General features: G+C 54.7%; 1 protein-coding gene across 2 annotated transcripts; it reads right to left on the bottom strand.

Annotated features, from left to right (window-relative positions):
• Positions 1 to 4,136: 4,136 nt before the first annotated feature.
• On the bottom strand, positions 4,137 to 25,073 carry Slc8a2 (solute carrier family 8 member A2). Of its 2 annotated transcripts, XM_042700502.1 has the most exons (9): positions 24,399 to 25,073; positions 17,839 to 18,479; positions 15,802 to 16,224; positions 10,978 to 11,081; positions 10,817 to 10,834; positions 8,793 to 8,917; positions 8,432 to 8,531; positions 5,391 to 5,669; positions 4,137 to 4,513 (listed from the first exon to the last, which is right to left on the bottom strand). In XM_042700502.1, the coding sequence occupies exons 1-9, from the start codon at positions 25,071 to 25,073 to the stop codon at positions 4,137 to 4,139; spliced, it is 2,742 nt and encodes a 913-aa protein (XP_042556436.1). The 2 variants fall into 2 exon arrangements, with proteins under 2 accessions (XP_042556436.1, XP_042556435.1); XM_042700501.1 differs by lacking the exon at positions 10,817 to 10,834.
• Positions 25,074 to 25,309: the final 236 nt, after the last annotated feature.

Genomic DNA, 25,309 nt, shown 5'->3' with positions numbered 1-25,309 from the left:
CCCCGCCTCCCTAGCCTGCTGGCCTGGCCATCCATCATGGTAACCAGTGACTCAGGTGGCTCATTTGTCACCCAGAGCCAAACCATCAGCCCCTCCCCTGCCCCCACAGCCATCCCTCCCCCATCCCAGCTTCTCCTCCTCCGCCTCTGTCCTTTCTGCCGGGGTCCACTTTCCTCTGCCAGCTGCTTCCTTCCTCCTCCTCTCCCCCCTCCCCTCCATCATTGTCACGTTGTCTCTCCATATCTGTGTGGCGCATTGGCTCTGTGCTCAGGTGCAGGGGTGCAGCCCTGCCCTCTGCCTCCGCCTCTCTCCCAGCTTCTCAGACCCCTGTTTCTGTCTCTGTCTCTGTGTATCTCTGGGGCTTCCCTGGTCCCCAGATCTTGCTCCATTGGCCTCTGCTTCCTCCTCTTTCTGGGCCTCTTCCCTCCAGCCCTGCCCTGGCCTCCTCTGCTGACACCCCTGCCCTTTGCAATTCATTAGCCTTGACTTTAACTTCCCTCCTCCTCACAGGGAGGAAGGGGGGGAAGGGGAGAGCAAGGAGAAGGTGCCAGGTATCTTGGGAGATGCCAAGGACTCCTCTAGATGGTTCCCTCAGCACCTGTCTGGATTTGGGCACACACACCCATTGGAAGTTGATTTCTGGACTTTGTAAGGGAAGAACACATAGATCAGTACAGGTGATGCTGTGCTGCAGTAACAAATAGCCCCTCCCATCTCAGATGGATAAAAAGAAAACCTTGTATCCTCTTGTTATTTTATTTATTTATTTATTTATTGTCAGTCATGGGGCTTGAACTCTGGGCCTGGGCGCTGTCCCTCAGCTCTTCAGCTCAAGGTCAGCGCTCTACCACTTGACTTACAGCACCACTTCTGGTTTTTGGAGTGGTTTATTGGAGATTAAAGTCTCAGGGACCTTCCTGCCTGGGCTGGCTTTGAACTGTGATCCTCAGATCTCAGCCTCCTGAGTAGCTAGGATTTACAGGTGTGAGCCACCAGCGCCTGGCTTGTATCTTGTAACTGTGGTTAAGACAAGGTCTCACTATGCAGCCCAGGCTGCCTTGGAGTTAGCAATCATTCTGTTTCAGCCTCCCCAGGGCTGAGATTACAGGTGTGTGCTACCACACCTGCCTGCCCTCTACCCAGAAGGGGGTCACACATCCCTCATTTCCTTGGCTGAGACAAGTCACAGAGCCACTTGTGACTTCAAAAGGGCGGGAATGGGGAAGGAAAACAGAATTGAACGAGCAATAATGCAATCTGCCCTATGGACACTATTGGAAAGGAACTAATTGTCCTGATCTCTGCTTCCTGAGAAGCTAGGATTATAGATAGGCATAAGCTACTGCATTTAGTTTCATTTTTGTGTCTTTTGAGGCCGCTTGTTCTAGAATGACAGGAGAGAGAGAAAGAGAGAGAGACAGAGAGAGAGAGAGAGAGAGAGAGGAGAAAGTGAGCCCACAGTTGGAACACCAGCACCTCAGAGAGCATTATCACTCCATTTCTCAGAAACAGAAACTGAGGCAAGCTAAAGACAGTCACTATATGAAGCTACCTCTGGGGCTACTAAAGGCACCCCTTGCTAGCCCTGGCGCTGTATGTCCTCTGGAAAGTAGGGAAAGAATCTGTCATGGTTCTTACCTCTCTGTCCCTGGGCTGTCTCTCCTTCCTGTCCTAGACCCGTCCATTTTCCTGCTATTACTCCATGTCTTTTTATTGCTCCCTGAGCCTCAACCTGTCCCATCTCTGGCCTTATTTCCTGGGGATGTAGGACAAACTGCTTTATATCTCTGAGCCTCAGTTTCCTTTATTTTGGAGGGTAGGTAATGGGGATGGGACCCAGGACTTTGCCCGGGCTAGGCAAACACTATCCTTTGAGCCCACCTCCCCACAACCGCTTTGTTCATATATTTCTCTTGAGGCAGAGTCTCCCCAGCTTTGCCTGGGCTGACTTCCAACTCAATCCTCTTGCCTCAGTGTCCTGTGTAGCTGGGACTACAGGCTTGTACCACCATACCTGCTCCTGTTCCTTCCTTAATCCACAGGGTTGGTGTTAGATTTAGCTCAGCACAGGGTCTAGAATAGGGTGTCTCCACCCCTGCAAGCCCTCTTGGCATGCATGGTGGCAAGATGCTCTCCTCTTTTTTTCTCTTGCATACCTACTGCCTCTCCACCTCGGGCTCCTGGATGGGCACCACAGGGTCAAGTCTGGGTGCTTACTTCTCTACCCCCTCCTCTGTTACCCCCTAAGCTCCAGGCTGTGGCAAGTCCCCAGCCCTCCCACATGGTCCTTCCACCAACATCTCCCTGGCTTCTCTGTTTGGATACACACCCTCCTTCCTGACAGGTCTGACAGGTCCCCCCCACCCCTCTTTACCCCCCTCTCCTGTCACCCCAACCAGCCCCCACCCTCTCTGTGGCCTGGACCCCTGGTCCATCGCTTAAGCGGCTGGAGGAACGTTTGAAAATACAAATCAGACGCCATCAACTGTCTGCACTTTTAATTCCTCCCCAATCTCCCCTTTGCTGTGGAAATGAACTCCCAGTGCCTCTGTATGGCTGATAAGGTCTTAATTGGCTCCATCCTTGTCACCACTGAAGAAACCCCAACCCCAGCGCTCTGTGTGTGGCTCAGGCAAAGTAAGGCCCGTTTTCTGTGGTTGCCAGGATGCTCTAGGATGTGGGCGAATTGGTGGCTGATAAACAGGGGCGTGACGAATGGGAGAGCTTGGCTGATGGACGTGGGGGCGTGGCCAGTGAAGGCTCTTGGCTGATGGGAGGGGCCGTGGCTAGAAGTTCCTGATTGGTGGATGGGGCGTGGCTAGACGCTCCTGGCTGGTGGTGTGGGCGTGGCCAGCCGGCGTGGGCGTGTCCCGCAGAGCCGGCCACTGTCCTGTCTAGGGTTGCGGTTGTACACAGCTCAGAGACCTCGTTCGTCACCGCTCCGGAGTCCCAGCTTGCCAGGGGAAGACGTTCTCGGGCCGATTTTCAAAGTTTTTATGGCAACTTTGTACAGAAACCGGAGAAGACAGATACTGGTGCTGACGAGCTATGGTGGAGAAGGGAGCGGAAAGCAGGCCCGGGATGCTGGGGCTGGTGCACGAGTGACGACAGAATGCGGAAGACCTGGGGGTGGGGGGGAAGCAGAGGCTATGGGGACGGGGGGGTCATCCTCGGGCGACTAGGAATGGACAAGCACTTCCCAAACGTGTCCTTTAGGCGGGAAACATCAACAGTAAGAAAACACGGATGGCCTACCGCCGGATGGGCGGCCTCTGAAGTTAAAAATGCCCACCCCGACCCAGGTCCAACCCCACCCCGCCCTCCCACCCCGCCCCGCCCCGCAGGCAGAGATGTGGCAGCATTTGCTGGCTTGTTGCGTTGGTCCTCTGGGACCCTCGGTGTCTTCTTGGAGGGTCCTGCCCGGGTTGGCTGGCACTGAGGGCAAAACGAACCTTCTAGATTGTCGAGGGAGACCGGGTGGACCCCCCCGCTTTGATCCCCAGCTCCCTCCCCCAAAGTGTGTTACCCTCCCTTCCCAAAGACATGCACCCTCCCATGTCCCCCCTCCCCAAACACACTATATACACCCGCAGGCTCCTTCCTCCAAGGCGTGGTGGGGGCCCTCAGAGGTAGGGGGGACACGAAGGGGGCGCTGGAATGTGATAAGTTGTGGGTTCAAAACCTGCCTCCTCCAGCTGAGCCTGGGGACAGACTCCCAAACTTCTTCCCTCCTTCCAGGCCGGGGGAGGTCTGCAGCCTGCACTGCACCCCCCCTCGCCCTTCCCCCAGGGCTGACTGGGGTTCCCTGAGGGTTGGGGGCGGGTAGGGTGAGGATCAATGCCACCCTGCGCTGGCTCCTCCCTCCAGGAGTCCCCTGGAGAGAGCTGTAGAATGTTCTTGGGGGATTTTCTCAGGGGATGGGCTGGATAGCTCTGGGAAGAGGGGGGGAGGGAGGGTGGTGGGACAAGAAGCTTGCTCTCCCCCATCCCACCCTACCCACCCCCCCACCCCAGGAGGCCAAGTTTCTGGAGGATGAAGGAGCTGAGTCCCAGGGCCCAGGCTGAGTCTAGAGGAGCCCAGGGTCCGAGAGCAGGTGCAGCCGAGTCCCCTGCGCGAGGGAGGACGGGGTGGGAGGCTCAGAAGCCCCTGATGTGGCAGTAAGCCTCGAGGCTGGCGAAGAGGATGTAGAGGAACCAGAGGCCCAGGAAGAGCGCGGTGGTGGCCAGCTTGGGTCCCCGCGGGCCACCCAACTCGCCCCCGATGTGCGGCCGGCGTCGGTACAAGAGCACGGCGATGCCCACGAAGGCGAAGACGGTGAAGAGGGTGACGGAGAAGGCCAGGGTGCCGGTGCGCACCTCGAACGGCTGGCCCTGCACCGCCCAGTACACGGCGGCCACCGACCAGGCCACGCCCAGCCCCAGGAACACGTTCACCGCGTTGGAGCCGGTCACGTTGCCGATGGACGCGTCTGCGCACTGGTCCTGCAGCGCCGCCACCTTGCTGGCGAATGTGTCTGTGGGAACAGGACACGCGGGTCGGGGGTGGGGTGGGGACCGTGTGCCTGGAGCGCACCCTGATTTCCAGTGGGGACTCTAGGCCCTGACCCCAGGCCCCAGAGACAAAGTCCACCACCATCCTTGGACTTACTCCACTGGGGACCAGTGGGCCTGCTCTTCACAGCTGTCTGCACTAGTGAGCACCACTACATACTTCCTGTATCTCCTAGGGGACACGCCCCCCCCCCCACACTCAGTACCACCCCACCGCCTGTTTTCCAACGTTGGCTCTCTTCTAGCCCATGGTCTGTGTTTGGAGGACCCACAGCCTGCTTTCTAGAAATTAGAGCTATGGGCCCCTTCGAACTGCAATCTCAGATCTCAGCCTCCTGAGGGGCTAGGATTACAGGCATACACCACTAATGCCCAACTTTTTTTTTTTTTGGTCAGTCATGGGACTTGAACTCCGGGCCTGGGCACTGTCCCTCAGCTCTTCAACTGAAGGTTTAGTGCTCTACCACTTGAGCCACAGCCCACTCCTGGTTTTCTGGTGGTTAATTGGAGATAAGAATCTCACGGACTTTCCTACGTGGGCTGGCTTTGAACCGTGATCCTCAAATCTCAGCTTCCTGAGTAGCTAGGATGACAGGTGTGAGCTAATGGCACCTGGCTAGCTTCTTCATATTTTGTTTTTGAGACAAGGTCCAGAAAACTTTACCTGGGATGGCCTCCATATCTTGATCCTCCAACCCCTGCCTCCCAAGTAGGTGAAATTACAGGCAGGTGCCACCACACCCAGCTCCCACCTTTCTTCTATGAAACCTTTCCCTTCTGCTGCTCCTGCCAGGCTTCTCTGACACCCTGCCCCACTGAGCATCAACCCTGAGGTGTTACCAGGAATAGAGGTGCCCAGGGCCACGAAGACCACAGCGTTGACAGAGTCCTTAAGGCCCACAGTACAGCCAAAGTGGGAGGCGAGATCCCCAATGAGGGCTGTGAGCAGGCCGATGACCAGGATGCAGACGCCAAAGCAGGCCCAGCCGTGGCAGTACTCGGTAGGGGGCACACAGGCAAACAGCACCTTCCAGAACACCGTCAGGAAGTGCATCACGTAGTCAAAGCAGGATGGCAGCCGCTCCTCCCGAGACCCATCCTCTTCTTCTTCCTCGTCCCCTGTGGGCAAATGACCCAGCTGGGGCACATGCTGTGTCTCCTCTGTGGCCTACAGAGGCCCCATTGTAGTTGAGACTCACCAAGCCAATTGCTTTCCTGGAGTCCCTTGCAGCTAGGTGTGGCTGTGTGGGCAGCTAAACCCACCTTCCCAGAATCCCTTGCGGCTAGAGAGTGTTGATCTCAGGTAAATATATTTACTTTTCCAAAATACCTTGAGGTGCAAAGAGGCCTTTAACACCTTGCTAAAAATATCTAGCTTCCAGGGATCCCTGTCTGGCCTGTTTGGCTAAAAATAGCTCTTTTACCAGAAGCTTCTACAGCTATTGAAAGCCATGTCCACAGCTAGAAATATTGAGTCATCAGATTCACTGTGGTTAATGTTTGCCACATACTAAGTAACTGTTCTTGCTCTCCCAGAACTCCCACAGCAAAAGACGAACACCCAGCTAAAATTAGTCACCTTCCCAGAACCCCTTGAGGCTACCAATGGCTATGTCCCCCGATAAAAATATCCACTCTCCCAGAGTTCCCTGCAGCTAGCAATGCTAAATATGTGCTTTCCCACAGTCCCTTGCAACAGTGGCCATCTCACCCAGTATGGTAATAATACATACACACATACAGACACAGACACAGACAGACAGACAGACACACAGACACACACACAGGATTTCTTTAAAGTCCTAATTTTCCTGATGTGGGAACAGTGTATCATGTTTTGGCCTATGTGAGTGATTCCTTTATCCTGAGAAATTGTCATCCATTGTGATCTAATCTGACCTGCTTGGGCCTGCAGTGACTTTTATGAAGTGAAAGCACAAATGCTGGTGACCTCATCCTTGGCTGATAAGTAAGAGATGATGAAGGGAACCCGTGAGCTCACTTATGCACAAAGCATTGCATGTGGAAGGATGCTAAGAAATGTGGCTGGCCCTAACTATGCACAAACCACACCCACCACAAACCACGCCTACTCGGGGGCCTCACCTGTCATGCCCACCAGCAAAACCATGTCTACCAAACAAATGGAGCCCACTTACAAAGGGCTAAGCCCACCTGCAAAGCCACCCAGTCACAGAGCTGCTTTGTAGAGGCCGCCTCCTGGCCAAGCAGGCAGGGGTTCCTCAGTGAGGGCCCTCTTCCACTTTCTGAGCTTACTAAGCCACTTGGCTTGAGAAAGAAATCAAAGCTTGGATGTGTAAATGTTTAGCCCGGTGGTTTTTGTGGTTTCTTGGTTCCCCATGGCTCCATCTGGAAACATGACGTCTAGGCTACCACCTCAAACTAGAAACTCAAATTGGAAACTCAAAACAGACCCATTGCCTCTTCCTGTTTGCTTGTTTCCTCTTCCTTCCTTGAAATAAAGACTTCACACCTGGAGGGGCAGCAGTCATTTTATAGCCACAAGGGCAATGTCGGGAATTAGGGAGGCAAAGCAAAGGGGCACCGGACTGTTTCATGGTGTTTACTGACCTGAGAACCAATGCACTGCCTTTGTGAATGAAAAATCAACTTCAATGTGCATTCAGCCGCTGGTGGTTGACTTTTCTGCTGAGCTCACCTCTAACCAAACCAGTGTGACCTGGCGGAGGTCAGAGAAGCCACGGATGCCCTGTGTTTCCCTCTCATTGCCACGCTGGGTGAGAAGGCTGCTGTTGCAAGGGACTCTGGGAAAGCACTTATTTACCAATGTTAGCTGCAAGGAATTCTGGGAGAGTGGATATTTTTATCTGGGGACATGGCTGCGGCTACCCTCAGGGAATTCTGGGAAAGCCACATTTCGGGGAGGAGAGGGCTGGAGTCTTTGTCTCCATCAGAGCTTTTCTCTGCCCTGCTCCAAAGTCTTCCATGGCTACCTAGTGTCCTCCAACTCAAACTCTGCTGGCTTCTAGCCTAGTCCTTTTGCCTCTTTTGTGCTTCAAATGAGGCATTTGCCACCGGGCATCGGTGGGTCACACTTAGAATCACAGCCACTCTGGATCAGCCACTCCAGAGGATCAGAGTTCAAAAGCTCAGGCACAAAAGTCTGCAAGACTCCATTTCCAAAAACAGCCATCAAAAATCCAGGCTGGAGGTATGACTCAAGTGGTGGAACAGCAGTCAACAAGCCAGAGCGAGGCCCTGACTTCAAACTCTGTCTTGTACTGGTGATTCCACAGAAGAGGGCCATGTCAGTCTAGGTCACTTCTGTCCCCTCTCTCCCTCATGGGGCTGGCCCAGGAGATCCCTCAGAAATAGGTGGATACAGGGGACACTCCTTCAGCAGGCCGGCAGGGGGCGCCTCTAGGCCTGGGATACCTGGTAATTTCCCACTGGGAAGACACCTGGCTTCTTTGGATCCCAGAGGCAAGCTTCCTCTCCGCAGTGAACGGGGTATCCTGTCCCAGAAGGTACCCTGACCTCCGAGGCCTTTCTGGATGTCCTCTCTCTAGCAGTCTCTCTTCTAGCATGGACCCCCCCGTTCCTGGGGTCTGTATCCCAGAGGGCTAGTGTGAGTCCCCAGGATGGAATTTGCTGGCCCCAATGTGTCATCTTTTCTTTGGCCACACAGGGGCACTGCGGGTCTGCAGGAGGTGCAAGGAGGTGGGGAACCTAAGCTGCTGGGATGGCGAGCCTGGGGTGTCTGGGTAACTGTTTCCATGACAACAGAGGAGCCCATCTTTCCAGGCCCTGCCCTCCTCTTGCCCAGAGCAGTCTCTCTTCTCTCCTTTTCCCCTTCCCCACCTCTCTGTCTCTTCCCGCCCCCCTCCAGTCCCACTTACCTGCGCTCACCGTAATTGCCTCTAGAAACTGCTCCCTCCATGAGTGGGTGCCGATCACCAAGGCCAAGTTGGTCTTCTTGATGAGTTTATCTACCGTGTTCTGGGGATGAGGCCAGCACACCATGAGCACCCCCAGGGCGGCTCAACGAGGGGGTCCGGGACTCACAGCCACGCGCAGGGGGCCCCTCCCCTCCCCAGCCAGTGGGGGAGGGGGGAGAGGGAGAAAGGGCATGCACTGTCCATGGTGCTGATGCTGGCCTTGGACAAGGCTTCCTGGAAATCATTGTGGCTCCTCCCTTCCCAAGCTTTCCCCGGGGAAGTAGCCATGAAGTGAGCCCCACCCCCACCCTCCAAAAATTACCTTAAAGTCATAGGACTCCTCGATAATGACCTCCAGCCTGCAGTTTTCCCCAAGTACTGGCTTGCCCATCTCTGCTATCCTGCGTGCCTCCTCCTCCTCAGCTGTCAGCTTCCTGTCCCCATCTCCTGAAGCATGAAGGATGGGAGTTGGACTGCCAGGGGGCCTGCCTAACTGGGCCTGTGATACCTTTACTCCCTGTTCCTTTTGATGGAGAAAAGCTAGTTGTTCTCCTCTGGGACACTTTATTGGTTGACACCTCCCCCCCCCCCCGCCCCCGCTCCCAAATAAATGATGACCAGAACTTCCATCTCTCTGACAACCCTGAGACCCATGAAGTTCTGTTTGGGAGTTCAAATACAGATGGCTGTGTGACCTTAGGCAGGGCCTTGGCCTCTCTGGGCCTTAATTTTCATATCTCCAGTGAGTGTTATTTCCTAGGTTATTGCCACCAGCGTTGTCATTCCCATTCCCATTCTTGGGAAAAGAGGTCTGTCTCTATGTTCAAGTTCTGGAACCTTCCTGGCACGTGTCTGAGACAAGGAAGGAGGAGGATCTGTCACAAATCCTGGCTCTAGATCCACCCACATCCTGGCCTGGAGATTGTTTTCCTTCCCAAAGATTCTTCATTCTTTACTCTAAGCCCGGCACCACCTCCACTCCGAACATAATTCTACTTCAACCTTGGCCCTGGTCCTGCCCCCAATTCCAGCACTACACCTGCCCCCCAGACTTCAGTCAACTCCTGCCTCTGATACCCTGGCTATAAGAGAACTCAGCTATGGGTTCACTCCAACCAGCTTCCTGGGCAAAGAGCTGGACTACATTTCCCAGAGTTCCTTGCATCTGGGCGTGGCCACCAGTCTGAGTTACAGCCAGTAGAGTGCAGGCATAAGTGATGGACAGTTGACCCTCCAGAACCTCAGAGGAGGTCTTGCTCACCAGGCTGCAAGCAGAGGGCCCAGAAACAATACCAACGCTAGACAGCAAGGTGGAGTCACAAGATGGATTGGCCATGTGGCAGGAGAGAGCCACCCACAAGCAGGAACATTCAAAAAGCTACTCTGGAGCGGGTGCCAGTGGCTCACTCCTGTCATCCTAGCTACTCAGGTGGCTGAGATCTGAGGATCACGGTTCAAAGCCAGTCTCTGCAGGAAAGTCCATGAGACTCTTATCTTCAATGAACCACCAGAAAACTGGAAGTGGTGCTGTGGCTCAAGTGGTAGAGCACTCGCCTTGAGCTGAAGCGCTGAGGGACAGCACCCAGACCCAGAGTTCAAGCTGCATGACCGACACAAATAAAAACATAAATAAATAAATAAAACCACTCTGGCTATGTGCTGAACTGCACACCTATAACCCCGGAACACAGAAGACCAAGGCAGGATCACCATAAATTTCCATGCCAGCCTGGAATATGTAGTAAGATCCTGCCTCAAAAACACCAAAGAAAAAGATGAGGGGGAAAAAAGAAGCAACTTTGCATTGAGCGCTGGGGATTTGCAGGTATGTCTGTCCATCTGTCTATCCAGCGGCTTGTGGCGCAGCCTGGCCCTGATGGCCAGCTCCAGTTGTGACAGGGCTATCCTGTCCCCATGGCCAAACCACTCATCTTAGAATGAACTGTCACCCCCAACATCTGACCCTGCCCCCCCCTCAAACTTTATAGTCACCTCAAACCCCAAACTCAGCCTTGATGTCAGTGGAACTCAATTCTCATCCCATCACAAGTCTAGAACACAGCCTCTACCTGAACTGCAGCGCAGACCCCACCGGAAGACAGACCTCAGGTCCCCAGTCCCCTCAGCATCCCCTGTTTCCCTTCTAGCCCCCCTCAGGTCCCAGACCCAACACCCCAACATGACTACACCCCTAACCAGAACCCCAACTGATACACCATATCAGCCCTCTCCCAGCCTCAACCTTCCTCTCGCTCACCTCCCCCTGGCCCCCAACTCAACTCTGGGCGGCCCCCCAGCCCCCCTCCAGGGGGTCCCCCCACTCACTGCCGAGGTGACCCCACTCACCTTGATTGAGGAGCAGAGCTGGGGAGAGACAGAGACAGGGACACAGTGAGGTCAGATCTCGGCAAGGCTCACGCTCACGAGCTTGAGTGGCTACGCCTGAGCCCCTAGGGTCCCCCAACCCCGGGACCCCATTCTCCTGCAGCCCACCCGGCACTCCTCACCTGAAATCCCTCGCTTGAGCCACTGGGGCTGGCCCAGCTCAATGAAGAAATTGTCCTTTTTCTCATATTCTTCATCGTCCACTATCTTCACCTGCAGTGTTTTCCTGGAAGGGGGGAGGGGAGGAAGGATGCTAACCTAAAGCCACACCCTAGAACTGCCAGACAACGCTCCTATTGGCTGTCTGGTTGCCAGGGCAACTCCTCGACCCCAGCCTTCAATTACTCCAGAGGTAGAGGGTCTGCTTGTCACAAACGCAGTTGCTCAGGACATTTGCACGGGACCTGTCTTACTTAACAGAAAAACCAAAGTATTAGAATGTTCTATGAGATTCCTCCACAATCCAGACCTTTCTGGTCTCTGAGCTCTTCCTGCCTGCTCAGGCCTCAGGGCCTTTGCACTTGCTCTTCCCTCTGCCTGGTGCTTGCTTCCATCAGGCATGCTTCTCCAGGTCCACCAGGTCTCCATTCCGACTTCCTCATCTCAATGAAGTGGCTTCCCACCCTCTTAAGACTGAAATCCACCCCACTGACCCAGCCCTAGGCTTTTTTTCTGAACCAGTCTTAGTTTTTTGTTTCTGTTTTTCTTATTTGGTACTGAGGTAGGTTTGAACTCAGGGCCTTGAGCTTGCTAGGCAAGGCCTGTACATTCCTAGCTTCATTTTGCTTTTATTGTTGTTTTTTTTTCATATAGGGTCTCACATCTTTATGCACAGCTGGCCTCAGACCTCGATACTCCGGTCTCCTGAGTAGACTGGGATTACAGGTGTGCATGACCACACCTGGCCTGCATATCAAGTTGTAATCTAACAGGCCCATTCATATATTTGCTTTTGTTGTTTTCCTGCTAACTCACTTTAACACTCAAACTTCCACCAGGTAAGTTCATCTCTAATCTTTTGCTGTCCTCCCCCCCCCCCACCATAACACGGCCTACCATGTAGTAAACACGTAAATTCAGTACAGAAAGCCTCCAGCTTCCTGCCCTCCATCCCGAGATATTATCGGAGGGCAACTTGACTTTGCCCTCCTGTACCTCCGTTTCCAGGGTGTGGCGGGGAGACGGGACGACTTACCTGTTCCCTGATCCAGGCACACAACTTACCTACTGCCCAGAGTCACCTGGACTCAGCACCCCAGACTGTCCCGGGATCTGCCACTAGCAACTGTCAGGAGCTGGAACCATCACGCAGCCCCGGCGCCGCCCCCCACCCCCTGCCACAGGCAGGCCCCGCCCCCGTGCCACCCAGTGGAGGAAGCTGCTGCCAATCACACCGCCCCCGCCAATCACACCGCCCTGCCACCGCGCTCGCACCCCCGCAGCCTCTCCCCACCGAGGAGCAGATGCTCCTCCTCGGGGACCAGATGCTCAACACCCCCACTGCCAACCTGCGGAGCCCAGCTGGGGGCCACGCACCTTCCTACCTCCTCATGTCTTGCCTCTTTATGTCTTTCTTTGCAGGGCTGGAGTTGAGCCCAGGTCCTTGCTAGACAAATGTTCTACCGCTTGAGCAACGCCCACCCCGCCCCTTTGGTTGGCATTTTGATTCTGCCGTAGGGTCTTACTAACTTTGCCTGGAGCTGGCCTCAAACTTACTGTCTTCCTGCCTCTCCTTCCCAAATAGCTGGGATTATAAGCAGGTGCCAGCATACCCTAGCTTCTTTATGCTTTTTTTTTTTTGATGGTACTGGGGGTTGAACTCAGGTCCTTGAGCTTGCACAACTTGCTCACTTGGCTGGTGTTCTATCACTTGAGATACATGTCCAGTCTGGCATTTCTCTCGTTAACTAGAGGTGGATTTTTCTGCTCATGCTGGCTTTAAATTGCAATCTCCCAGATGTCATCTTACGTAGCTAGGATTACAGGCATGACCCTCGGAACCTGGCTTCTTAATGCTTCTTGATGTCTTTATCTTTCTTTTCTTTTTTCTTTTGTCGGTTGTGAGGCTTGAACGCTGGGCCTGGGCACTGTCCCTGAGCTCTTCAGCTCAAGGCTAGTGCTCTACCATTTGAGCCACAGCACCACTCCCAGTTTTCTGATGTTTAACTAGAGATGAGTCCTGCTCAGGCTGGCTTTGAACTGTGATCCTCAGATCTCAGCCTCCCGAGTAACTAGAATTACAGGTGTGGGCCACCAGCGCCCTGCTGTTTATTCTTTTCAATCTCCATTTCTGCACCTTCGATTCACTTTTGCCTGTCAATCTCTGCTTATCTCAGCTTCTTCCTGGTTCTCTTTTACTGTCTCTGACCCTCTCTGACTCAATTTCTCTCCTCCTTTAGCTGTAGTGTCTCCTTGTCTTTGTTATTCAGGGCCCAAGGGATGAAATAAAGCACGAATGACAGCATGGCTGGGCCAAGACCCGCACATAAACGGGTCACGTGGGGACAAACAGCCCATCTCCACGCTCCAGCTTGCTAGGTATTTAAATTTTCCTGTGGGTGGGAAGAAAGGGCGGAGGACCTTGGGAGTGGGCTGGGAGCTGTTCGTGGTGCTGAAACTGAGTGAGCGGAGGTCTCCCAAGGCACGCCTCACAGACACAGTGACATACTGGCATGGTGACACATGTGTCCCTGCCACTCTGGGGGACAGGCAACTGCCACCCTGTGACTGACACAGTGACACGTCAGCCGGTAGCCTGGAAGGAAGAAAGCAAGCATTCAGTTGATCCAGAAGGAGAGAGACCTAAGCCGCTGGAGGACAGGAAGAGAGATTTGGCCTTTCTGAGATCGAAAGAAGCAGTCTTTCTTTCCAGCTGGCCATTCTCTCCTTGCTCCTCAGAAACTCCACTCACTGGCCCTTCACCCCCTCAACCTCTGACCTCGGACTTTATTTGGTTTTGTCATGGGGCTTGAACTTGGGACCTGGCACTGTCCCTGAGCTCTCTTTACTCAAGGCTAGTGCTTTACCACTTGGAGCCACAGCTCCATTTCCTTTTTTAAGTGGTTACTTGGAGATAAGAGTCTCATGGCCTTTCCTGCCCCAGTTGGCTTTGAACTGTAATCCTCAGATCTCAGCCTCCTGAGTAGCTAGGATTACAGGCGTGAGCCACCAAGCTCCACAGCTCTGACTTTCTTATCCTGCCTCCCCTCATCTCTCACTGACCCCAATTCTCCCTTCGGTGCAGTACAGACTGTCCCGGGGCCTGACTCTCTTCCCTGTTGTCCGTCTCTGTCCCTCTTATTCTCTGTCTGGCTCCTCCTCTGTGTTGATCCTACCCAGGCCTCTCCTCCAGCCTGCTCCAGAGCGCTTCTAATTAACGCCTGCCCGTTGGAGGAAGGAAGTGTTTCCCTAAACGCTAATTAGCCTCCTGTTCCCTGTGTCTCCTGAAGTCACAGCTGGAAGCTTCGGGCGGGGGCTGGGGACAGAGGGTGTCCCAGACTGGGGAAGCCTTGTTGAAGGAGGAGAGGGCCCCGTGGGATTACAGCAACAAGAGAGACACAGGTTGGATTACAGGAGGGACCGGATGCCTGCAGCCTCTCGGTTATAAGAGATGAAGTCAAGACAGTTTCCTCCCAACACCACCAGTAGCTGCCAATTCAAGCTCCCCAGACAGGGATTCAGCCAGATAGGAAGTGGGGGGCGCGGGGGGTGGGGGGAGAGCGGTGGAGACGGCCTGAAATATCACAAAAGTCAGGGCGCTAGACACGGGGGGCAGAGAGGAACTGAGATGGAGGGACCCGGAGGGAAGCAGCCCGGGAAGCCAGGCGGAGGCCGGGAGGACCGGGAGAGGCAGGAGCGCGGAGGGGCTCCGGTGGGAGGCGCGTGGGCGGCCGGGAGGAGTCGACAGCTGGGCTGCGGGGGCGGCAGGGAGCGGGGCGGCGAGGCGCGTGCGCCTGGCGGGGGAAGGGCTGCGGGGCCGGGCCTGAGCACAGCGGGGGACCAAGGCTGACATCTATGTCCGCGTGTGGATCCAGTCCCCCCCTCCCCCCCCCCCCCCCCCGCCCCAACCCCTTCCTCCACGTACAGCCTGGGTCTTCCACGAGCTCCGCCTCTTCTCACCAGCCCCACCCTCAAGCCACGCCCGTTGCCCCGGGCCCAGCCCACTTCTGCTGGTCCCATCCCAGACTTCCATCATTCACAGACAGGGACCTCAACCACTCTTCCCCACGTCTCTCTGGGGCCCCGGGGGAGACCCGACCCAGTGCCAAGGCCACGCCCACCACCCAACCCAGCCCAGCGCGCCCCACCCATTCCACAGACCCCGCCCCCTGCTCAGCCAAAGCTCCATTTCTCTGGCCTCACCGGACACCATCCATTTGCAAGGCCACGCCTTGTCTCCAGTGCTGACCCCTCAGCCCAGCCAACCTCCCTTCCTTCTGCTAGGACCCACTCTGAAGACCCTGCGGGCTCCAGATCCCAACTCCACTCAGCCAAGCACCATTTCTGTGCCTGGTCCAAGGCCACTCTTAAGGCCACACAAAACCATCTATCTAGCATTCACAGGCTCTGTCTATTCCCAACCTCCACTTCCCAGACCCTGCTCAATCTCAAAACTTGCCAGGACTCCTGTCAGCCATGCTGTGATCCCCAGGTCCCTCCCACTCAGACACCTGTTCCTCAGGCCACGCCCCAGGCACTGTCCACTCAGCAGAATCCTTGGCCTCTCCCAGCCTCCCTCTGTTTCTGAGGCCACGCCCCTCTCTCTAGCTCCGCCCCAGACGCCATCCACTAAGAATCCTTGGCCTCTCCCAGCCTCTCTCCGTTTCCAAGGCCACGCCCCCTCTAGCTCCGCCCCATGCGTTGTCCACTCAGGATCCTTGGCCTCTCCTCGAGCCCCGCCCCTTTCGCCAGCCCCGCCCCCGGGCCGCTGGGGGCCATGTGCTCACATGGTCTCATCATCGCCGAACTCGAGCTCTCCGCACGCGTCCTCATAGTGCACGCCGCCGCCGCGCGCCGTGCCGTCCACCGTGCGGTAGGGGAGCCGCACGGTGCCGCGCGCGCCCGAGCTGCGCACCACGCGCACGTCCACGGTGCCCATGCACTCGCTCACGTGCAGCAGGCGGTCCTGGAAGGAGAAGATGCCCGCGTGGTCGTCGTCCAGGATGGTGACGGTGGCCAACAGCGGCGACACCAGCCGCCCCTTGGGCCGTCCGCCGCCGTCGGGCTCGAACATGCCCTGCGCATCGCCCACGCGCAGGTTCAGCAGTCGCACGAAAAAGTGCTCGTCTTCCTCGAAGATGTCGTCGTCGATGATGCCGATGCGCAGCTCCTTCTGCGTCTCGCCCGGCTTGAACACCAGCGTGCCCTCGCTGCACCAGTGGGGACAAAGGAAAGGAGGGAGAGAGGGAGGGAGGGCAGGAGGGAGGGAGGGCCCGTCAATGGCAGGTGACTGGCTTGGGGGATCAGGGCAGGGGCTGCACGGAGGAGGAGGACGACAGAGGAGATAAAGCAACTCCTTCCCAAGGGCGGATTACGAGGGTGGGCATCAAACCGATAAAGATGGGTGTGAAATCAGGGTGGACTTCCTAAAGGAGCAGACTTAATGCGGATGGAGGCACAGGACAGGCAAGCTCTAAGCAGAAGGGACAAACAGCACGTGCAAAGTCCCTAAGTTTAAAGGGAGCCTGCCTGGAGTGCTCTCCAGGGATTCGGGTTCAAAAGCCTCTGGTGTTTCAAGATTCAGCATTTCTCCTCAGCTTTGGGGCCTGTGAGCCTGGTGCCCAGGCCACACTTGGAGCAGTGGGGATTTGAGGATCTGATAAAAACTCCTCAGGCGCCCTGAAGAGAAAGCCCACAGTCCTTAACTCGGCATCCTTGATTCACTCAACAAACACTACTCGAGCACCTGTGCCATATGGTGGGGACACAGTAGTGTCCAGGGCATCTGCAGAACACAGCCAGGTATGCCACAGGACATGGGAAGTGCAGACAGGGACAGGACACTGACTGGGTGACACCCACTCAGCTAACTTTTCTGAGTGTGGTCCCGTGACTCGTGGGAAACCATGCTAATACCCAGGAACACGCAGGGTGAGGGGTCGGTAACTCACATTCGCAAGATGTTACAGATACGCTATTACATGTTGCATAGACTGAAAGCAAACAGGGCCAAATGCACAGCGGGTGAGTCTGGGTGAGGGTTACATGAGGACTCATCAAAGTGAATTCATCACACCTCTGTAGGTGTAAAAATTTTCAAAATAAAAAATTGAGTAGAGGGCTGGGCGTGGTTGTACACGCCCAGGTTGGGAGCAGGAGGATCTTAGAGTTTGAGGCCAAACCTAGGATCTATAGTGTGTGTGTGTGTGTGTAAGCCTGGTGCTGGTGGCTCCCGCCTGTAGTCCCAGCTACTCAAGAGGCACAGATCCAAGCCAGTTGGGGAAGGAACCGTCTGTGAGACTTTTATCTCCACTTAACTAGCAAAAATCCAGAAGTGGACCTGTGGTCAAGAGCTACCCTTGAGCAACAAAGCTCAGGGACAGTGCTCAGGCCCTGAGTTCAAGCCCCAGAACCAACACACACACACACACACACACACACACACACACACACACACACACACACACACACACGAAAAAAGGCTGGACGTGGGAAGGCTGGATCTCCACAAGACATCTGTTCCAAAACTGGACACAATGGATGACAGCCTCCCAGTCAGGGACAGACGGGGTGTGGTTCAGCACCTCAGATGTTAGACTTGACTCTCAGTGTTGACTTCAGGATGGAACAGACAACCTGCAGCCCCTGCCCCTTTGGGCCCCTTCCCAGGACTTCCCATTCTCCATTTGCACTCCAAGGCGGAGGCCCTGCCCCTCGCCCTGTCAGGCCCTGCCCAGGCCACGCCCACTCCCGCTTGGGACACGCCCTCGGCCTCAGGCCCCATCCATCGCCCCGCCCACGCGCGGTCGGGCCACGCCCCTCACCTGTACTCGTAGTCTGAGCCGGCCTTGGCCGAGCCGTCCTCCGTGCGGTAGTCCACGTAGAAAGTGCTGTTGCCCTCGCCGCCCTGGCAGGCCACCGAGAGCAGCACTGAGCCACAGTTCTCCAGGCAGTGGTAGAGGCCCGGCTCGAAGAAGATGCGGCTGGCGCCATCGTCCTCGTCGTCGTCCATGCCGTCGGCCGGCCCCGGCGCGCGGGCGGCATCGGCCGCGTGGCGCCGCAGCACGTTGCCCGCGCCGGTGAGCAGGCGCGTGGCCTGCACGCGGTAGAAGGCGCGGCTCTTCTGCTGCCGCAGCAGCGCGTAATAGCGGGCGGCGCCCAGCAGCGCCGCGGGCTCCTTGTCCGGGTGGCGCCGCCGCAGCGCCTTCAGGATCTGCGCCGCCTCGCGCCGCCCTGCGTCCCCGTCGCCCGGGCCCGGCGTCCCCGGCGTTCCTGGAGCCTCCAGGCCGCCGTCCAGCTCGATGTCCTTGGGCGGGTCGCCCTCTGCTCCAATGATGACGCCGCGCCGCGGGTCGGTGCGGTAGCGCTTGTACACGTACTTGTAGAAGAGCAGCCGCTTGTCCGCCATCCAGGCGAACACCACGCACACGGGGAAGAAGACCAGCGTCAGCAGCGCCTCCCACACCTGCGGGGCGGGGCCGGAGAGGGGTGTGGTCAAAACGGGGCGGAGCTGTTGAGGGGGCGTGGTCAAAACGGGGTGGAGCTGGAGAGGTGTGGTCAAAACGGGGTGGGGCTGGAGATGGGGCATGGTCGGAATGGGGCGGGGCTGGAGAGGGGCGTGGTCAAACTGGGCGGGGCCGGCGTGAGACGTGGCAGGGCGGGCGGGGGTGTGGCCGGCACAGGCATGGTCAAAGCAGGTGGGACTGTCAGGGCGTGGTCAGATCAGAGAGTGGCCAAAGTGGGGCGGGGCCATCGTGGGGTGAATAGGGTCTGAGTGAGAACGTGTTCAGTGCAGGGTGAGTGCAGCGTGGGATTGGATCAGCAGGAGGGTCAGCACAGAGTGGGGGTCATCTGTCATCCCTCATCCATCCATCCATCATTCAACATCCATCCTCCAGCCAGCCATCATCGTCTGTCCATCATCCATGCGCCATCTATCGTCCATTCATCCATGATTCATCATCCATTCATCCATCATCATCCATCCACTCATCATCCGCCTAGCCATCATACATCCATCCACATTTTTTTTTCAGTCGGTCATGGGGCTTGAACTCTGGGCCTGGGCGCTGTTCCTGAGCTCTTCAGCTCAAGGCTACTGCTCTACAACTTGAGCCACAGTGCTCCTTCTGGTTTTCTGGTGTTTTATTCGAGATAAGAGTTTCACAGACTTTCCTACCAGGTCTGGCTTTGAACCGTGATCCTCAGATCTCAGCCTTCTGAGTAGCTAGGATTACAGGCATGAGCCACCAGTGCCCATCCATCCATCCATTTTTTTTTTTCCGGTTGTGGGGCCTGAACTCTGGGCCTGGGGGCTGTCCCTCAGCTCTTCAGCTGTAGACTAGTGTTCTACCACTCGAGCCTCAGCCCTACTTTGGGCTTTTTCTGCTTATGTGGTGCTGAGGAATCAAACTGAGGGCCTCATGCATGCAAGGCAAGTACTCTACCACTGAGCCACCATCCCAGCTCCTCCATCCACTTTTTATACATCAAAAATCACACATGACTGTCAAGTGGTAAAGTGCCTACTTAGCAAAAGCAAGGTCCTGATTTCAAGCTCTCATACTTCCCAAACCAGCTAACCAAACAACTGAACAAAAAATCAGGGACAGCCGGGTGCCGGTGGCTCACGCCCGTAATACTAACTACTCAGGGGGCTGAGGTCTGAGGACAGCGGTTCAAAGCCAGCCCAGGCAGGAAAGTCCATGAGACTCTGATCTCCAATAAAAACCACTAGAAAACCGGAAGTGGCGCTGTGGCTCAAGCAGTAGAGCACTAGTCTTGAGCTGAAGAGCTGAGGGACAGTGCCCAGGCCCAGAGTTCAAGCCCCATAACCGACCAAAAAAAAAAAAAGAAATCAGGGACAAAGCTGGCACTCACTGGTGGCTCACGCCTGTAATCTGTAATCCTAGCTACTCAGGAGGCTGAGATCTGAGGATCTCGGTTCAAAGGCAACCTGGGCAGAAAAGTCCCCCTGAGACTTTTTTTTTTTTTTTTTGGTCGGTCGTGGGGCTTGAACTCTGGGCCTGGGTGCTGTCCCTCAGCTCTTCAGCTCAAGGCGAGCGCTCTACCACTTGAGCTACAGCGCCACTTCCAGTTTCCTGATGGTTTATTGGAGATATGAGTCTCACGGTCTCTTCTGCCCGAGCTGGCTTTGAACCGCGATCCTCAGATCTCAGCCTCCTGAGTAGCTAGGATTACAGGCTTGAGCCACCAGCGCCCGGCTCCCCCTGAGGACTTTTATCTCCAATTAACCATTTAAAGACTGGAAGTGGCACTGTGGCTCAAATGGTAGAGCAGTAGCCTTGAGCACAAAGAGCTTAGGGACAGTGCCCAGGCCTCACAATCAGAAAAAAAAAAAATCACAAGAAAAAGCCAGGTGCATTGCCTCAAGTTTGTAATTCCAGCTACTGGAGAGGGAGAGATTGGAGCTCACAGTTCAAAGCCAAGCCCAGGCAGAAAGGTTTGTGGGACTCCTTCTCAATTAATCACTGGGCGTGGTGAGGCTCATCTGTCATCCCAGGGGAGATGCAGTGGCTGGTGCAGTGGTGCACGCCTGTCATCCCCAATGACACCAGGAGGAGCCAACAGGAGGATGGAAGTCCAGGCCAATCCAGGCATAAAGTGAGACCCTACATCAGAAAGCAAAAATGGCTAGACGTGTGGTTCAACATAGAGCTTAGCGAGCCTGAGGCCCTGAGCTCAAGCCCTAGTACTGTTAAAAAAAAAAAAAGAAAATGAAAAGACCCAAATGTTACCTTTCTCATTAAAGACAAAGAAGAGAAAATTGAAGTGTATTTACTTGTTGGTCTGAGCCGCTGCCCCCCACTTCCCCCCCCTCCCCCCAAGAGTTCCTTATAAATGACTGGGAAAGTAGCTTTTAACATCCAGCCACCACAGCTCCTGCTGCTGCTGTGTTTAGTGACAGCTCAGGGGCAAAGAGGGGGGCCTGGAAACAGCCAAAGTGCACAAAGCCACCAGGTGGGTTTATGACAAGAGGTGGAACTTTTAGCACCAGCTGTGACACAAATACCCTCCCTTGTATTAATTGAAGCCACTGCTATGCACAGTGCTGGGGGCTCTCCATTAATCAGGGGTGGGGGGGAAATTTCAACCTCTTGAGACTTGACTTAATTCCCTGAGCTGGGTGTGGTAGTGTCTGTCTGTAGTTCCAGCTAGTCTGAAGTATCTCAAGTTCTAGGTCAGCTTAGGCAAAGTTATGGGGGCCTTGTCTCAGAAACAAAATACAAAGAAATATTGTTGGGAAGAGGAAGGTGCGTGTCTCAAGTGGTAGAGCATCTGCCTAGCATGCCAGAGGCCCTCTGTTCATTCCCCATAACTGAAATGAAGACTTCATTTCCAGCCTGTGGATAAGACACAATTCTCAAAGCTTCATATCCATGGCTGCAGTATGTACGTGGACAGCTCGCCATGGGGATAGATTGAGACCCCCAGGAATCTCCCCAGGGCGGGAACACCCCGAAAAGAGCTGCCATGGTAACTGGGGGGGAGAGGAAAGAGGCCCTGGGTTGTAATGGTCCCATAATGTCAGGTTGTTGGAAACATATCTGCACAGAGCTGTCTCATGTTCTGTCTCCTTCAGGGTGCCCTGCAGCATGCCTACACCCCAAACTCAGTTCAGAATCACTGCAGCGCAGAGCTCAACTCTGTTTTATGTGTGTTGTGTTGGAAATTCTTGCATGCGACCATTTTCTTAGATTTCTCTCTCTTCTCTCTCTCTCTCTCTCTGAGAGGGTACTGGGGTTTGAATTTAGGGACTCCTGTTTGCAAAACAGTTGCTATATTATTTGAGCCACACTCCAGTACCTTTTCACTTAAGTTATTTTTTAGATATGCACTTGTGTTTTATGTCTAAGCCAGCTTCCAATCAAGATACTCCTACCTCTGCCTCCTGAGTAGCTGGGATTATAGGCATGAGCCACCAGGGCCTGGCCCAAAACTAACTTTAATAGCACCAGAGAACTGTATGATGCTTGATTTTGAAATTGTCTCCATGTCAGCTAGGAAACTCAGTATTTTCTGGGACACTGTCTCCCCTTTTCCTCCCTGTGATTTCTTTTCTTTTCTTTTTTTTCTTTTTTGTTCAGTTGTGAGGCTTGGGCGCTGTTCCTCAGCTCTTCCGTTCAAGGCTAGCACTCTACCACTTGAGCCACAGAACCACTTCTGGCCTTTTCTGTTTATTTGGTGCTGAGGCCCCAACCCAGGGCCTCATGCATGTGAGGCAAGCACTCTACCGTTGAGCCACCTTTCAAGAAACCACCTCCCTGGGGTTTCTGAGCCCTGAGTTCTGCCTTAATTCAGCACCTATAAAGCATTTTTATATCTCTCGATTTCCATTCTTCCTAGGGTCTACGAGCTGGCAAAACCTGACAGGCATTAATACATCACGTCCACGTGTGAATGAATCCTGGGCACCCGCAAATAAATTATGCATGTGTGTGAACGAATGAGGCCAGGCCCATGAATAAATTATGCAAATAGAGTTATAGGAGATAAATTAAGCAAATGTTGTGAAGGAAGGCGGCTAAGATGCCGGGCAAATGGCTGTGGGAATGTAGGTGTAAATTATGCTGCCGTGGGTCTTAATTTTTGTCTCTGTGTTAGAATAAATTATGCAAAGTGGTCATGGGGTTGATATGCCTGCTGGACTGGACTGACATATAAGTTACACTGAGTCCACATAAATTATCTTGATATCAGAAACCAGTGATGAATAATGAATGAATTATGCAAACGATGGCTGCCTAGCCAACAAATGCAGAGCCTGTGTTGTGTGATGTGGGCATGGTTCTCTACATGCCTGTGCATATATTATGTAAATTTTGGCCTCAACCAATTAGCAGCTGTCTGTAAACACTGGCTGGTTTATGCTAATCTCCTATGAATTATGAGAATGGGGGAATCAATTATGCAAAAGACACAAGTCTAGGTAAATATGTAACAATACCTGGTGTGCACTGCACAGATCCAGAAGCCTAGACCGAAGACATGACTCAGTGCTAGAGCATCGGCTCAGCAAGTATAAGTCCCTGAGTTCAAAATCACAGTATCACCAGGAAAAAAAAGCCAACAACACAGATGGAAAGGCCCTGTTAGCACGGGAAATACCTTATGTAAGATAGTTTTCTTTTTCTTTTTCTTTTGCCAGTCCTGGGGCTTGAACTCAGGGCCTAGGCACTGCCCCTGAGCTTCTTTTGCTCAAGGCTAGTGTTCTACCACTTGAACCACAGCGCCACTTCCAGCCTTTTCTGTTTATGTGGTACTGAGGAATCGAACCCAGGGCTTTGTATATGCTAGGCAAGCACTCTACCACTGAGCTACATTCCCAGCATTCTCTCTCTCTCCCTCTCCCTCTCCCTCTCTCCTCACCCCCCTCAGTTCGAACTATGTTCCTCAGAGCTTTACATTTGCTAGGCAAATGTAAACTTGAGTCACAGTTCCATTTCTGGCTTTTTTTTTTTTTTTTTTGGTCAGTCACGGGGCTTGAACTCTGGGCCTGGGCACTGTCCCTCAGCTCTTCAGCTCAAGGTGAGCACTCTACCACTTGAGCCACAGCGCCACTTCTGGTTTTCTGGTGGTTAGTTGGAGATAAATCTCATGGCCTTCCTTGCTTAGGCTGGCTAAGAACTGCAGTCCTCAGATCTCAGCCTCTTGAGTAGCTAGGATGACAGGTGTGAGCCACTGGCACCTCGCTGTACTTTAGGTTTTTAGGTATTTATTTTATTTTTGCCAGTCCTGGGCTTGAATTCAGGGCCTGTGTTCTGTCCCTGAGCTTTTTTTTTTTTTTTTTCTTGCTCAAATCTGGCACTCTACCACTTGGGCCACAGCTCTACTTCCTGCTGTTCTGGTAATTTTTTCAGAGTCTCCTGGACTTTCCTGCTCCAGCTGGCTTTGAACTGGGATCCTCAGATCTGAGCCTCCTGAGAAGCTAGGATGACAGGCGTGAACCATTGGCACTCATCTGCTTTAAGTTATTATATTTTTAATTTTTTTCCCAGGGTCCAACTTCAGACTTTGCTCACAGGCATGCACCACAGTACCTGGCTTATGCTTTGAGATCCATCCCCCCCCTAACTGGCTTTGAACCATGATCTTCCCATCTCCTCTTCCCATGTAGCTGGGATTACAGACATGAGCCACCATACCCAAACTTGTGAGGGTTCCCAAAGTACCCTGGATGCATGAGCACCATGGAGCAGTAGGTGCTACCACCTGCGGCCTTCAGCACCCTGAGGTGGGGGGTGGGGGGACTCCAGCCCTTGGTCCTAGGAACATTCACTTGTGCATCTAGTGAATTAATGCGCCAAGCTGAGAGCCAGATTTTGACAGACAGACAGACAGGAAAAGGGGCGTCCCTACTCACCTGCACCACACCAGGGGAAAAGACAGCGAGGATGAGATAAAGCCAGACATAGGCGAAGATACTCCAGGAGGCCGTGACGAAGAAGACCCTGAGGTGCTTGATCTTGCGGCTCTCGCCGGCCGGGATGACATACACGCACACGGCGATGACCACGAACATGTTGAAGGCGGCGCTGCCCACGATGGTGCCCGGGCCCAGCTCCCCAGCCTGGAAGTTGTGGCCGCACACCTCGATGACCGACAGCAGGATCTCGGGGGCCGAGGAGCCCAGGGCCATGAGCGTGAGGTTGGACACGGTCTCGTTCCAGATGCGCACCGTGCCCACGCTGGTCTCTCCGTTGGCTTTGGTGATGGTGATTTCCTTCTCCTTGGACGTGATCACCTCGATGGACGCCATGAAGCGATCGGCGATGATCGACACGCCCAGGAACATGTAGGCCATGGCCACGAAGTACACCACGGCCCGTGCCGCCTTGTCCCCCACCGACGGGTCGTCCGGCTCCCACACGGGCAGCAGCACCCCGGGCTGGCAGCGGTAGGAGCCCTGGCAGCCCTCCGGGCTGTCCTCGCTCTCATTGGCTGGAGGAGGCGGCAGGGAGGGCGTCGGGGTGACGGCTCCCAAGCACGGGGGAGCCCCGAGGAGGAGTGCGACCCCGACCAAAGCCAGCGGAGCCATGGGGGGACGTTGGGGTCCTGGGAGGGGGGAGGAGGAGGACGACGAGGAGGTCAGGGGAGAGGACCCTACTCCGCTCTGTTGCACAAAAGCCGAGGTGTGTTGGGTTCCTGGAGTGACTGAGGAGATGCCCCAGAGAGTGTCCGGCACACCCAGGGAGGGCCAAGAAGGATGCCTAGGAGGCTGAGGGCAGAGGATGGGGAGTTTGAGGTTCCCCTGGGCTACAGAGCGAGGTTCTT

Source organism: Dipodomys spectabilis, unplaced genomic scaffold (assembly GCF_019054845.1).
Source record: "Dipodomys spectabilis isolate Male_0828 unplaced genomic scaffold, ASM1905484v1 ptg000266l, whole genome shotgun sequence".
Taxonomy (NCBI): Eukaryota; Metazoa; Chordata; class Mammalia; order Rodentia; family Heteromyidae; genus Dipodomys; species Dipodomys spectabilis.
Note: the sequence above shows the minus strand (reverse complement) of the source record. Positions and strands in the feature narration are given on the sequence as shown.